Source organism: Phytophthora ramorum (assembly GCF_020800215.1).
Source record: "Phytophthora ramorum isolate Pr-102 chromosome Unknown Phyram_PR-102_s0006, whole genome shotgun sequence".
Taxonomy (NCBI): Eukaryota; Oomycota; class Peronosporomycetes; order Peronosporales; family Peronosporaceae; genus Phytophthora; species Phytophthora ramorum.
This window is the reverse complement of record NW_027150652.1, coordinates 761,398-776,473: the sequence shown is the minus strand read 5'-3', so window position 1 is coordinate 776,473 and position 15,076 is coordinate 761,398. Positions and strand designations below refer to the sequence as shown.

The window sequence follows — 15,076 nt, the reverse complement described above, 5'->3', positions numbered from 1 at the left end:
AAAACAGCTGCTGCCACAAGACAAGAAATATGCCAGCCAATCAGTGTCGTCACAACGACAGCTGTATATACTTGTGTACCCGCAAGATACTCGCCAAGATACCTTTTGCTTTCATGCCTTGCTCGTTGCTGAGCCCAGTTTTCCTCGGCAGACTAAGAGCAGGTCTCAGACTCACGCACTCTTATCTGCAGCATCCAAATTGTTAATTGGCAAGCTGAGTGTCTTGGTTGTTCCGCTCAACGCGAGCTATCTCACCGTGAAGCGGGACGTGCAGCTCAAACTCAAAACTCAAACACGGCATCGCAGATACCACGCCTCGATATAATCGGTAATCGGTGGCATGCAGGCGACAACACGGCCCTGGTTTGACTATCAAGCAATGCATGAGATTCGACCCCGCCTCCACAGTAACGCACTGAGGATACACGTGGAGCGATGGAATTAGCCGCCGATGCGATCGCGCAGCGATTGACACGGGAGCGTCTAAGGCATCCCGTTTAACAAGCCGCTAGCGGCAATGACTTGTGCTTGCAGCAATATCTACAAGAAAGCCTTGTACATGCTCGACTTATAAGTGATGGCGCGCAGCGTTGCCTTGCAAAGCACGCCTGATGGCTCGAGAAGCACTGAGGGCCACGAGCAAAATGCCGAGCGCACCAGAAACGGATGTCCGTACCTTTGTAACGAAGGCTTCAACACTCTCTTGTCCGATAACCTGGCCTCCAGAATCTTCAGTTTGGCTGCATCCGAGCCAGACACACTCATCTTACATCATTTAACTTCGCTCTTTCATCATTTTCAGCATCGTTGGTGGTTTTGCTAGGCCAGCCTCGATGATGTGCTTGGCCTTGCTTGGCGCCGCTCACCCGCCACTCTCGCACTCGCCTCGCCGCGCCCAGAGCTCCGTCGTCTCCTGCCTCGCCCCAGCAGCTCCATGTGGCTCCGTCCCGGCGTCCTGCACACGCGCAGACTGCTCTTCTCGTCCGCGTGCGGTCGCTCGCGCTCGTCTCTGGGCAGTCTGCGCGTCTTCACATCCGCCCGGGGGGCGTTGCAGGCTGCCGCAGCGCCGACTGCCCCCGTCTCGGAGCCCCTGAGCGGCGGGTACCCCACGACCGCAGGTATGAAGCCGCCCGTGGACGACCAGCACGCCGTCATCGCCGACTTCATGCCCATCGTGCCGCCCGAGTGTCTGCGCGTGCAGCAGGCCGAGCAGACGGCGCGTGGCGCCACCGTGGGCCCGTCCTCCTTCACGTCCATGTTCCGCGACATGTCGCCCTACATCAACTTCCACCGGGGCACGACCATGGTCATCCACCTGCCCGGCCAACTGGTCGAGTCCAACCTCTTCGGCGCCGTGATGCACGACATCGCGCTGCTCAACACCTTTGGCATCAAGTTGGTGCTGGTGGCGGGCTCGCGGCCGCAGCTGAACAGGCAGTTGTCGCTTCGCAAGCTTTCGCAGAGATTCGACTGCGGCATGCGCATTACGGGACCCATGGAGCTTCAGTGTGCCATGGACGCAGCCGGCTCCGTGCGCTTCCAGATCGAGAGCTACTTGGGACGAGGAATTGTCAACTCGCCCGGACGAGCGAGGACGATCAATATTTCTTCCGGGAACTTCATCACTGCGCAGCCTGTTGGCGTTCGAGGAGGTGTCGACTTCAAGAACACAGGAGAGATGCGACGACTGAACGTCGATAAGGTGCGCACTGCACTGGATGGCGGAGACATTGTGCTCATCTCCAGCATCGGCTACAGTGCCAGTGGTGAGGTTTTCAACTGCCTCTCAGAGCAGGTGGCGAGCAAGTGTGCCATCCAGCTCGAAAGTGCCAAGCTTATCTTCATGCATAACGGCGAGGAGCTCATCGACTCGCGATCCAACTCCATGGTGCAGACTCTTGTGATTGAACAAGCGCAGCAGTATGTCGAGTTGGCGCGCCAGAACACGGACATTAGCGGCGATTTCCTGCTGTACTTAAAGGAGTCTATCAAGGCCTGTGTGAACGGAGTCAAGCGCTCACATCTTGTCAGCCGACACGTGGACGGCGGCTTGCTGCAGGAGCTCTTCACCCGCGACGGCGAAGGTCTTATGATTACAAAGCACATGTACGAAGGCATTCGGATGGCCTCTACCAACGACATTGTGAGCGTCATGCGCCTCATCCAGCCTTTGCTGGACGACGACGTGCTGGTGTCGCGTGATCAGGAGCAGATTGAGAGCAACGTGGACACGTTCACGGTTGTGGAGCGCGACGGTGCGATCATCGCTTGCTGCACACTGCAGCCGTACGAGAACAACTTCGCCGAGATGGGATGCGTAGCCGTCGACCCGACCTACCGCAACCTCGGCAAGGGCAATGCTTTGCTAGGATATATTATGCGCAAGGCAGCAGCCATGGGCGTCACCAAGCTGTTCGTGATGACGACCCGAACAGCCCACTGGTTCCTGGAGCGCGGCTTCGTGGAGGCTACAGTGAACGATCTGCCTCCGTCGAAGCTGGCCAAGATCGACCTCAAGCGCAAGTCGAAGGTCTACATTTGCGACATCAGCACGAAGAAAGCTCTGGACGAGAAGGAGCTGCTGCTTCAGATGGAATAACTCGGTGCGCTGCCAATTTTACGCTCGACCGACTTTTTGCCTATCGGTCGGCACCGCGATTCCTTAGAGCGGATGCAGGAAAGCGAGCAAGCCAGTCATATTTAACTCACAGAAAGCTGCTCGGACATTTTCCCTCCCAGTCGTTCCCATGACTTCCATCTATCTGTTGACTGACGCTACTTGGCAAGGCCGTCTCGCGTTTGGCAGGCATAGCCTGTGTAGCCTTGAAAGCAGGTGCAGGTTCCCGCCTTGTAGTTACACACACCGCGGTTGGAGCATTCTACGAGGCACTTATTCCCTGCAGCGCCAACGGCAGTGCCGCCAGGAACAGTCTTTCCCTGGCAGTTGGTTTCGTCTACAGTTGTGTCCGGGTCGTCTCCGATGGGGCAGTGTCCTGTTGAAGTTGACACCAAGTTGAAGTCAAGCTGAAAGTCAGATGAGTGCAGGTCTTTGAGCAATCGTACGTTTCGAGCAGTCCGCGCTGAAATACTCCGTGGCTTGCAGCTCGCCGCTCGCCGCCCCGACAGCCCAACCAGAGTCGCAGACACACCCAAAAATCCTATCGGCGTCCCAGGTCGCGGAGAACTGCAGGCGACAGACAAAATGGTCAAGGTCGTGCTCCAGATAGCAAGTTTTGCTAACGGACGTACCGGTTGGCCTCCATAGGTTGTTGCCGCAGAAATGGGCAGTGCGTTTTTGGCGGCGGCCATTTCGCGCATACTCATGCAAGTGCCTCGGTCTGAGCAATCGTTTGGGCAGCCCACTACATGCACACAGCAACAGGCGACAGTGGCGGTGAGCAAAATCGAAGTCTCACAACAACGAAACACGTACTTCTCTCGCATGCGGAGCCTTCAATGCCAGGAAAGCACATGCAGGTCCCAGTGCTTCGGTCGCAGATTCCCATGCCTGAGCATTCTACTAGGATGTCATGGGCAGTGACAGTGTCCGTGGGAATGGAGCTCCACGCGTAGTTCGATGGGCATACACCTGCATACATGGACGCCAGGTTAAAATGTCGACCTCGTCGGCACGAATCTGCTTCACATACTTACGCGTAGAGCAGTCTGGTGATTTGTAGTCTGCAACGTCCGTCGGCGCACCCCATCCAGTGCCACAAATGCACACTTTTGATAGCAGCGTGCAAGTACCATGACCACTGCAGTCGTTTACGTACGTGCAACCTTCACCACCGATGGTGCTGCTCTCTTCGATGGTATTGCCGCCCGCATCTCGAGTGCGCACAACAAAGTTCCCAACGGCCGAGTTAGGAGGTGTGGTGATCTGGTCGACTGTAAATGAGAGACCAGTGCTGGGCAAGATATTCGTGCCTGCAATCTTCAGTTTCACTGAGCTCGATGTCGCAGTGAGCACGGAGCTGGCAATCGGAATCCCAACCAACGAGCCTGCGACGAGCGTGGCAGCCCCGACACTGTAGCCATCAGGAAGCACAGCCTCAATGTAGCCGCCAAGAGGGATGGTCGCGACGGTGTCTACTGCCACAGTCGCTACTGTGAGTGTATCGGGGGACCTGAGTAGCGGACGCACGCGGCCGTAAGTAAGCGGCTTCTTGACGATTGGTGTACCGGGTATTGTCGTTAACTGCTCGAACAAGTTGCCCCCACTGTCGGTGATAGTCACAGTGTACGTCTCCCACGTCATCGCGCAGTATTCCACGATGAATTGGTCGCACGAAGTTCCGGGATTCGTAATGCCCTCCACAGTAAATCCGCGGCCAGTTCCTGGGACTACAGCAGTGTTTCCTGTTATCATTCGTGTCTTGGTTGAACTCACCGACCCGAAAACAGTGTTCACTGTGGGTAGGTTCGTGGTATGACTGAAAGTTACGGCGCTAACGTCGTACCGGGCCGGAAACGTAACATCAACTCGACTACCTGACGGCAAGTAGGCCGAGTTGGCAAACGCAACAGTGTAATCCGTGACAATACCGGCCCAGTAAGATATGGGTGTCACCGTCGCCGATGGAAGCGTTGCGCTCGTGTAGGTGAGCCCAGCCACTGCCTGGTTTTCCTGGAATATGGCCCCGGTAGGGTGCCGTGTGTGAACTCCAAAAACTCCCGAGGCTTGAGCCGCCGGATTGATAATATTGCCATACGTGATCGACACGCTCGTTCCGGCAGCAACGTCTTGGCCAGCAATTGTAAGGCGGATATAAGGCGAAGCCACTTGCACTATCGTCGAGGCTACAGCAATGCCTCCCAGACTGGACAGTGTCGCGCCCGTGAAGACAATTGTGCTGGCACTGAGAAGCGGGAACTGCAGTGCAATCACGCTCCCAACGCGTAGTGTGATGCTCGTCGTGAAGGAGATACTGTACGCTGTCGTCGTGCCGGCTACCAGTGATGCCGCTGTCACTACCGGGCTGGAAATCGTTCCTAGAGTGATCATCGATCCCGGTACAGTAGCTGACTCGAGGGTCGAACCGCTTGCACTTTGCGTGCGTATCAAATACGTGGAGGTTGTGCCCGAGCCTGTAGTGCCTGTAGCCAAGTTGGTTTTACATCCTATTAGTCTTCGCAGCTCAAAAACCTCCGTGTGTCATTCGTTTTACCTGGATTCGAGATACCGTCGAGAGTGAAGGCGATCGGTCCAGCAGTAGCGTCCGTACCGGCCACCGCGATCGTGACTTGTGCGCTGGCAGGTGTTGCTACCATTGAACTGCTCAAGTCCAATCCCGAGGTGATCGTGAGCGTCGTGGAGGCTACGTAGAAAGTGGAGGGGAACATGACCGTGATCGTTCCGCCGACAGGGACGGTAGTGCCTGTCGTAAAGGCCACGCCCACATTACCCGTGACGCCAGCGACAAGAGACGCAGGTGTGATGGTCGCAGGCGCGATGGCTGCATATCCTCGCTCTGCGCATGACAGCCACAGCAGCAATTGCAGCCACCACATCGCATCCACCCTTTCAAGATCCGCCAACTTAGACTTACTTTAAAGATTACGCAATCTCTAGTTTAGTTTCTACATCGGTTTCTATAGATGTAGGAACTGCTCCCAAATGAAACGAATGGCGGGACCCCGGTGCTCTCACCACAAACCGGTATTCATGAAGTTATGTATATTACTACTAGTTGGAGTGCAATGAGGTAGCCTAGTAACGTACTATCTATCCGCTGTGTTTGTGCTGAAGAACTGCAGTATTGATGGTTGGCTGTTGCGCGGTCGTAAGTTGTTTTTGCGTGGTCGGCCTGGTCTTCGCTTGGGTTTCTTTTGCTGTTGGCTCCCCTCATCAGTTGAATCAGGTGTCTCCGCGATGGAATCAGCTTGAACTGAAGCATCGAGAATGGCTTCCGGTACGCTCGGGTAGTAGTGTAGATATTGTGGTGGAATTGCGAAGTATTTGGCCGACAGCGATTTCAACTTCTTTTCCGCTAGCTCTTTGATCGGATGGCGTGGAAGCTGAACAGACGCAATTGACGCCTGGAGTATGTCTGTGACAGCAGGGCCAAACAGTTCCGCCAAGACGGCCCTCCGAATACTGTCAATGTTATCAGATCTTAGCATTGCGAACGAGATTGACTCCGATTCCGGCGTACCAACGGTTTTGCGAGCGGTACAAGTGCCTTGATCAATCTCGAACAGATAGTTAGCAGTATACCCTGCAGGAGGCGGGAGGAAGTACTTGCTGAGCAAAGCGTTCCAGTCCACGAAAAACGGCCTCTTGGAGTCGTTGTGGTCAAAGAACACACCGTTCACGCCCTTTACTTTGTTTACTTCCTTCAAAAGATCCATCGGTGTGTAGAGGTTCAGACCTTGAGTTGCCTTACGGCACCAGGCAATAACGCGGTCCGCAACGTTATGAGAATGACCAGGAAGCAAAAAGCACAGAACAACTTTTCTGTAGGGGAACACTATCGAGAGCATTGCGAAAAACATCAGAACGGCTTTGGACTTATTTTGCCCAACACAGTTGTCCAGCAAACTGAAGCTGACTTCGGCAGCAGGCAGACAATTACTTGCTGCTTCTTGCACCTTTTTGAGATGGTAAAGCAGCCTTAAGCTGCAGAGGGCATCTGCATCTTTACCCTGAGCTCTCTCATCGTAGAAAAAGACATGGTTGACGCTGTTGCTGATGTCTGCCACGACAAAGTTCTGCAAAATGAGGTTGCTGTTATAATAGTCGATCGACGGGCGAGAGTGGCCAAAGTAAGGCATCGATATACCACCACCATAGTCCTCCGCTTGAATTTGCACCCGACAGTGCTGATTCGAGGGACGTTCGCCTGACTCGGCTGTAGCAGCATCGAAGGCGTCATCCACATTTTCCATACAGTCCACGTTGCCATCGTTGTCATCGGCTGTATCCGGAATGATTTCACAAGGCAGGTACTGCTCTGGTGCATGGAGGGCCGTATAGTTTCTGATGAACGACGAAACAAATCGTCTTTGGGAGATAGCTTCAGCAAGATGCATTTGCTTTTGGAGAAGAAGACATTTCCGTTCATCAGGAGTGATATCCTCTTGTCGAAGCTGAATATCTAAACGAGTGCAGCAGTCACAATCGTCTTCTGTCGTTCTCGTTAGACGGACACCGGGATATAATTTGCGGACGTATTGAATGAAACGAGAGTAGCTCATTGTGCGAGCGCTGGGATCATCGCGCTTGACATCATCTTGATATCGCGCATGGACCACAGTCCAAGTTAGTCCTGCTTCGTTGAAGAATTGACGAGGTCGTCTATGGGGGCAAGGAAAGCCGTCTTCCAGTATCCATGTCGAGCAGTGTGTCTTAAACGCAGCCAGGTCTAAATCACTAAAGGCATGCCACGGGGCAGCAGGAGTACGTCGGGTGTGCAGTGTATCAACCCCTTCCTTCAAAACTGTCCTTAATCTTGCGATTCGACTTCCTCCTACGGGAAGAATGGCACGAATAACTCGTTCAGACAACCCTTGCTGAAGAAGCTGCAAGATAGCGCCCTCTGACTGCTCCCATTCACGTCCTCCAACTCCTGTTTCCCAGGAAGCCCACTCACGCCTGATTGCGGCGATCTTCTCCTCGCTGAGGAGCTCAACAGCGCGGGCATATGCCGTCTCCTTGCGATCAGCTCATTTGCGTCTCTTGCGTGGGGGTATAGTCGATCGGGAGCCCCCTGTGGCTCGAGATGACATGCTTGGCGCTGCTTCGAAGGACGCTAAGTGGTTAAGGCCTCGACAAAAATAAATAACTCCTCAAGCGAAAGGTATTTTATGCGGGACCCCGGGGTCCCGCCATCCGTTTCAAATGTATAGCGCTGAGTTCGAGCACCTGGACTTGAGCTTTCTTTCGCAGCGACGCCATCTCGCGCCCAGGTTCATGTTCAGCGAGCGGGTGCAGCTGTTCGTCGCCACATCATTCGCGTCCTGCGCGTGCATGACACGGTCGAGACGTCCCATGATTCAATCAGCGCCCCACACAGCAAACAGATTATACAGCCCACCAAGCCATGTTTGGCCGCGCTGTCCAAGAGCAACAGTCTGCGCCTCTCGCCCATGGTGCAGCTGGAGAAGGCCGCCCACAAGCTGACGATGTACTCGCGTGCCCTGCGCACGCAACTCCTTGCCAAACTTCTTCTTGTACACGGGCTTGATGTCGAGCAGCACGATGTGGTACCGCACCACGGCCCTCACGCATCATAGCAATGCCTTCGTTGACTTCGCTCATGAGCATCTGCTGAACAATGGCGCGCACGCTCAGCCACATCTTACACCTCAACAGCGTTCTCGTCCTGCTCTCCCGGGGGGTTCATTTTCGTTACTTCTTCGTCGTCCTCCTCCTCTCCCGGGTGATACATCGTTCCGTCTAGGGTTTCCCCAAAGTACACGAAGCAAGCAGAATTCTTCGACGCCCATTGAAGCACCCGTCCTTCATCCCAGAGCTGCTCGAACTCGCATCAAGATGCGCCTGAGGCTCCATCGATAATCGCTACCTTCCAGTGCATGAGTTTGGGACTTTTGCGTGAAATACGTTGACCCCGTTTGCGATCATCATAGCTGATCTTTTCTCGGTGACTTGTGCCCGATCAACGAGAACACGAACCGTGACACGCTGGGAGGCACGGATGATAGCGTCGGTCAGTTCCGGATGCGACAAGATGAACATAGCAATATCCACTGAGGTCTCTGCGCCGTCGAGCAAATCGATGAGCTTCTGAGGTGCAGCTTGGTCGCGAGAAAACCAGTAGTCTACAATTGCAGTTTGTAGTCTACTACACAGTATGTCCTGCTCCATGCGGCCAAATACTCGACGGTCGACCCCCATTATCCTTGCGATGTCCTTGAGCGATTGGGTTTGTTTGTGATGCTTAAGACCTCGTGTCAGCATTTCCACCACGAAACGCATGGGGGTCCACCGACAGGGCATCTTTTCTCAGAAAATGACGTGCTAGGAAAAACGGAAGTGGAACGTGTTATTTTATATATTAACTGTACGAGAACCACAGCCTCTCCATAGCTTATAATAAAGGAAAACAAATGTCGTTGCTGAAATAATAATGCCTCGGAAAGGCCGATCCTCCACGTTGCTGTTTAAATGGCTCGGAAAGTTTCAAAGTGGGCAAATTATCCTGCAGTGTAGGATAAGTTGCCCACTTTCGAATTCCCGAGCCAATTAATACAGCAAAATCCGAAAGTGGGCAAAAAATCCTCCGCGTGTATTGACACCACCTGGAGGGTGGCAATAGTATCTGTACCTGAAACTATGGCCACGCCGGGCAAAAAATCCTCCGCGTGTATTGACAAGGTTCTAGAATGTGGCAATAGTACCTTTTCCTGAAACTATTGCCACGCGGGGCAAAAATTCGACTCTGGCTATTGCCACCATCTGGAGGGTGTGGCGCACGTAAACTTGGGCAAAAAAGGGGAGGTTAGGTGTACAAAACATATGGGTGAGGAGTAGCGTAATCCTCAAAATCTTGACTGTGCCCTGGCATGCACCAGTGCAACATGGTATGCACTGGTGGAGTCCATCCAACTTCAGAAGGCGAGTGAAGTTAGCGTTTTGCACTGGCGTGCGTGGTCATACGAAGAACGGAAATATATTGTCAGCCGTAAGTTATGAATCTCTAAAATTGAAAATCCGGAGGGGGGGGGGGGAAGTATAAAGCTCAGCGGAAGCCGCAGCAGGAAGGTAGTTCACTCTACGCAGTGAATATGGTACGTCGCGCACTTCTCTGGCTAGTGTGTGTTGACTCTAACGTCTACCTCATGTATGGGCGTGCAACGATGCAGCCTCTGACGCATGACGTGGAGCCACGAAGTCTAAGGGGACCTTGGCATCACGATCCACGCCGCCTGCGATCCCGACTGCCAAGGGAAGATGGCGAGAGCGACTCAATGGTAGAGAACCACGGACCAGATGACTCTACTGACAGCGATGTGCCCCCCCCCCCCCCCCCCCCCCCCACGCAACCAAGTGAAGCAGCTTAAAAGCAGACAGATAACCGAGTACAACACAATCACGCATCAGCTTCGAGGAATGGCCGTCCAATCAGGAAGTAACGGGTGGCGTGTGTAGCATACCTGATCTTTATACGCAACGTAAAGCAGACCGGTCGAAGTGTCCTCCAGGACGCGCTAAAAAGCGCAGGGCTTTTGCCAACGCGCGAGCGAGTATTAAGCATTCGGCCAGCGCAGAAGATGATTCATCGTCGCAGACGGAGGCTTCTAGTCTACAAAGGTCCGGAGAAGAAGACGAAAGTATTGCTGGCGATTGGGACGGCATTCCGTTTATGCTTGCGCAGGAGGAGATATCAGCGAAGCTACATGATCTCTCGGACGTTGCCTCAGATGCCGGTGTGAAGTCAGAGGATAGAATTGTACCGGACATCCAGCAACCCGGTACAATACCATCCAAAATTGTACCCAACGTCCTACCGAATCAAATGGATAAGCATTCAGGAAGCGAGTGTGATTTTGGAGACAACGGACGAGCAGGAAGCGACAGTGGAGAGGACGATGCAATTGCTGTGCTTGAGGCGTCACGCGGGCGTGTGGTGGAAGACGAAGGGACCTTTATGACCGGGTTTGCACGCATTTTTGACGGCTGGGACGAGTTTTTTACCGCGTTATTGAACCACAGCAAGAGAACATGGCAGTTGATGTCAAAAAGGACCTCATACAGTGCGAAACTGCGAAACAAGAAGTTAGCGGAGCGTGGAGTGCCAGACAATGACCCCCAGTTGCTACTTGCATCATTTCCGTATTACTCAGTTACACTCCTGTGCACGCATGGAATCCAGCATCCGAAGAAGGGCATGGGCAAGCGTCAAAGAAGAATCATCCGTTTCTTGGCATGTGAGGCTAAGGTGAAGGCCTGGCTCGTAGTGACGGCGAAGGAGTGTGGAAGGTGAACGTCTCTTGGGAAGGAGCGCACAATTATCTCCGCAGCAAGGAGCTGTACGGGTACTATTCAGAAAATCGCAGAATTACTGATCCTGAAATGCTACTTCGCGTAAGCTCCATGAAGAAAGCAGGATCTTCTGCTAAATGCATTTTGCAGTACCTGCGTGAAGAAACCGGTAAGATACAATTGCCATTCTATTCAATATTAGTGAATCTAACACCACACTTTTGACATGTTTCTTAATAGGAAAAAGCGTGGAGCCACGAGACGTTCACAACTTGATAGCTTTACAGCAGCGTCAACGTCGTGGAGGGAAGACAGATGAAATACGTACGCTCGAGTTCCTGCGTGAGTTCTGCGAAAGAGACGGCAACTCGGCAGCATTATCCGTCAGCAACTCATCGGGGCTTGTACATGCGGTGTGCTTCCAGACAGCAAGTTAGAAACGACGTTTCAAAGCTTTTCCTGAGGTTGTTCTCGTCGATTCTACTCACGGCACGAACAAAAATTATTACAAGCTGTTTAGTTTGCTCGTGGACGACGTATTCGGAAAGGTACACACCGCTGTTGGGATATTCATATTTTGTACCGGAAGAACCGGATTCCGTACCAGATTCTGTATAAGGAGTTGTAAACGCTTCCGTAACTGCATGCAGGGCCAATATGTTCATCACGCTCTCGTGGAGAGCGAGTCCAAGGCAAATTTGTCGTACTGTTTGAAGAACTTCAAGGAGACGAACCCATCTTGGGTCAACATTCGCGTTTTGGTCACCGATAAGGACTTTATGGAAAAGGACGTGTTGGCCGACGCAATTTCCGGAAGCTCAACAGCTACTCTGTCAGTTCCACGTTATCGACTACCTCCGGAAACAGGTAATGGTCCGTAATGATCTGATGTTCGTAAGAGGATGCTAATACATGGCGAACTTGTCCTACAGGTTGGAGGAGGTGTAATCGCAGGTCCGACGAAAAGAAGGAGGTGGTGGCAGCTCTACAGCTGATGATGAAAGCAAAGAGTTCCCAGGCGTACGCAGAGTACAAAGCAGACATGATGGTATCGCTGGGGGGCGACACAAAGGATCTTTTCATGCAGTATTTCGATGCTAACTGGGAATGCTGCAAACCTGAGTGGGTTGACTATCACCGCGACAATTTGCCGAACTTGAATAATCACACAAACAATCGAATCGAGAGTGGCTGGGGTAAAATCAAACAAATAGTTAATCGCGAAGACGCTATCGACGAGTTGATCGGCACATTGATCATGCTGCAAGAATGGGCCCAAGAGATATACATGAAGGAATTTAAACGCTTGGGAACTCGCCAGACTCCCGATGCAGTGGACGCTGCCGATCCAGAGCTATTGACACTTGCTGCCCAGATGAGCCCGCACGCGTATCGACTCGTCCGAGATCAGTACAAGTTTGCTACGGGTGCAGATACTCAATACGAAGTCAAGATCGATGAACCACAAGCAAAACTGCGCAACCAGGATCACGGCGAGCACGACCTGCACGTGGTGAATATGAAGGTTCGCATTCAGTGTATATATGTGTATCCGGTACCGTTTTGTACAAGATATCCGGTATCGTTTTGTATGAAAGTTTAACTACCGTGCTATGCTTGTTGTAGACATTCCAGTGCAGCTGTGCGTTCATGCACACGTTGCTGTTGCCGTGTAGGCATGTCATACATTTCCGCTTTAGCAAGGGGTATGAGTCAGCGATTCCCCCGCCAAAATGTTACACATCACGATGGTCACTGGTTGCACCTGAAAACGACATATCTACTGGACACATAGACATTGGAGGATCTCTCCGTACACATGCCACAGACAAGAAACCCAATCCTGCCCCGACCAGAGATCAAAAATACAGCGAAGCGCGCGCGGTGTGCCAGCAACTCCAACGGTTAATGGCGGAACAAAGCGCAACAGACTTCAAGTCGACGTTCAAGCTGCTTCAGACGGTTCAGGAGGTGTGCAGATCTGGGGAGGTGCGGAAGCTTGCCGACGCCATAGCAATGCTCAACGACCAGGCATTTCAAAGCCAACCGAAGCGACTACGCCAGGGTAACTGCAACGGCGTGTCAGATCTCGATACAAAGACTGAAGAATCTCGCATCAAAACGGAACAGATGAAGTTTTCGCCAGCGCCACAGAGAGCGCAAGCTGCAAGACGCAAAGTGAACAAGGCTCAAAAGGCGCTATCTCTACAGCGCGTTAGACGGCGCGCGAAGTTGATGGCGTTGGGAAAGACGAAGAGGTTGCCTACTCTGGATGAAGTGCAAGTGATTCTTTCTCAGCGATATTCATTTGAGCTCGCGGCAAAGATGGTAAGTGCGGGCCTTCGCATTCTAACACTGCTTTATCTAATTTGTTGGCTGCAAATGTACAGGTCGACCTTCTTCCTATGAAGGAAATAGAGGTCTGCTCAAAGCACACCATTCAGAGGATGAATGTTGGACAGCCGCTGCCAAACCCTGAGAGTATTCCAATGCGAGATGCATGCGCAGCAGCAATTGCAGATATAGACATTCTTGTTGCTGGGGAATCGAGCCCATCAGTCTATCTAGCCCGGTGGGATGCGATCGGCTACGCGACTCTGGAGCAGTTGGAGGCAATGTTATCGGTTATTGATGCAAGGGCAGCAATGATTAAACCCCCCTTCAACGACTGCGTTTGGTTCTCCAAGGTGTGTAAGGCTCATCCGGTATGATATTGTGTTGTCCGGTCATAATTTGCTATTGTTATACCGGGTATGTGTTCGCCGTGTAGGACCAGTTCAAGGACATTGTGGCGAATATGACTCTCAACAAGTACACCATATCTGGCGAAGACATTTGCGGAGTTAATCTCCTTTCGTTTCGAGAGAAGGAGTGACTCAACTCATGGTGCATGCTGGCTGGACTGATATTTTGTCAAGACACTATGTTTCCAAACAAGTGGGAGTGATCGGGCCAGACAGGTATCCATTCACTGATCTACCATGACAGAGAAAATGTGCCGCTTCCAACGGTGCCTTCCATGCAGCGGTTGAGTGTCAAATTGGCGTTGTCAATCCCGAAGGGTTCCATTGGCTGGCGTTTTCATCGACTTGACGAGCAATCCAGTCAAGTGTACACTGTTTGACCCGCAGCAGTTGGAGGCACATTACACAGGTTTGGAGAAGGCTGTGAGAGATGCAATCATTTGGCAGCTTGGTGGCCAGTGTCAGGTCGTTCAATTTGAGCGATGAATCGAGTGCAAGCAAAAAGATGGTCACTCGTGTGGAACCTGGTGTCTATTCTTCTTAGAATCGATGTTGAGTGGCCACAAGTGGGATGAAGCGTGCTGCGACATGGAGCAGTGTTACCGTCTACGTTACCTGCGGTACTGTGCGTGTGACGCTGAGGGGGACCAGAGTTAAGGACACAGAAACAACGAGGAAGTTCAATTCTTGTTTGGCATATAGCGCTCGCACTAATCGTCGATTAAGCTTCTGGGTATTTTTATGAACCTATCAGATACTTAAACATAACTTTTGGTACACCATGTTCAGAATCCGGTATGATATCCTGCCACTTGTACAGTATGCATACCGTACGCATACCGTACAGACTTTTCATAATTTAGATAAGACGTGATGGTAAACTACGGTTCTGTCGCCCATCAACTACTAAAAAATACCACTATCCTCGTCATTTTCTTTCATACGGTTCTTCAGCGCTATCGATAAACATATGACTGTTTACGATAGGGTTAGGAATGTCCGGCATATTTTTTTTTCTCCGGTGGATTTATCACCGTCACTGTAAGCCGTGCGCGTCTCAAACGTCTCTGCATGGCGGGCTCCATCGAACGCGACCGTGCTGTAGTTGCCCGTGCCTTGTAAACCAAACTGCCGGCTCGGAGTACCCGCTGCTGCAATGCTTTCACCATCGCTTGACGCTACAGATGAAAATTACCGCGGGTATCTATCTTGACTTTCCAGTTGTTTTGCAAGGCAACAGACCACATGTGCTGGTACTCAACGACGTGTGCTCCAACAATAGGACCACGCAATACAATACAGACAACGACTAATAAAGCCGGCAACGCAAAACTCGGCATGCAACAGTGGCACGTCTTCATCTTCTATACTAATTTTTTTTATT

At 52.1% G+C, this 15,076-nt stretch overlaps 3 protein-coding genes across 3 annotated transcripts; 2 read left to right on the top strand and 1 right to left on the bottom strand.

Annotated features, from left to right (window-relative positions):
* Positions 1 to 934: 934 nt before the first annotated feature.
* Positions 935 to 2,599, top strand: KRP23_7061 (Amino-acid acetyltransferase; the record flags this gene model as incomplete). The annotated part of the gene is made up of 1 exon (XM_067892329.1): positions 935 to 2,599. The coding sequence occupies one exon, from the start codon at positions 935 to 937 to the stop codon at positions 2,597 to 2,599; it is 1,665 nt and encodes a 554-aa protein (XP_067744220.1).
* A 176-nt stretch (positions 2,600 to 2,775) lies between these two features.
* On the bottom strand, positions 2,776 to 5,514 carry KRP23_7060 (Tenascin-X; the record flags this gene model as incomplete). The annotated part of the gene is made up of 6 exons (XM_067892328.1): positions 2,776 to 2,993; positions 3,064 to 3,184; positions 3,250 to 3,362; positions 3,434 to 3,589; positions 3,655 to 5,100; positions 5,172 to 5,514. 6 exons carry the CDS (start codon positions 5,512 to 5,514, stop codon positions 2,776 to 2,778), a joined length of 2,397 nt encoding a protein of 798 aa, XP_067744219.1.
* A 7,342-nt stretch (positions 5,515 to 12,856) lies between these two features.
* Positions 12,857 to 13,823, top strand: KRP23_7059 (uncharacterized protein; the record flags this gene model as incomplete). Its single annotated transcript, XM_067892327.1, has 3 exons — positions 12,857 to 13,276; positions 13,339 to 13,653; positions 13,719 to 13,823. The coding sequence occupies 3 exons, from the start codon at positions 12,857 to 12,859 to the stop codon at positions 13,821 to 13,823; spliced, it is 840 nt and encodes a 279-aa protein (XP_067744218.1).
* Between the last annotated feature and the right edge of the window lie 1,253 nt (positions 13,824 to 15,076).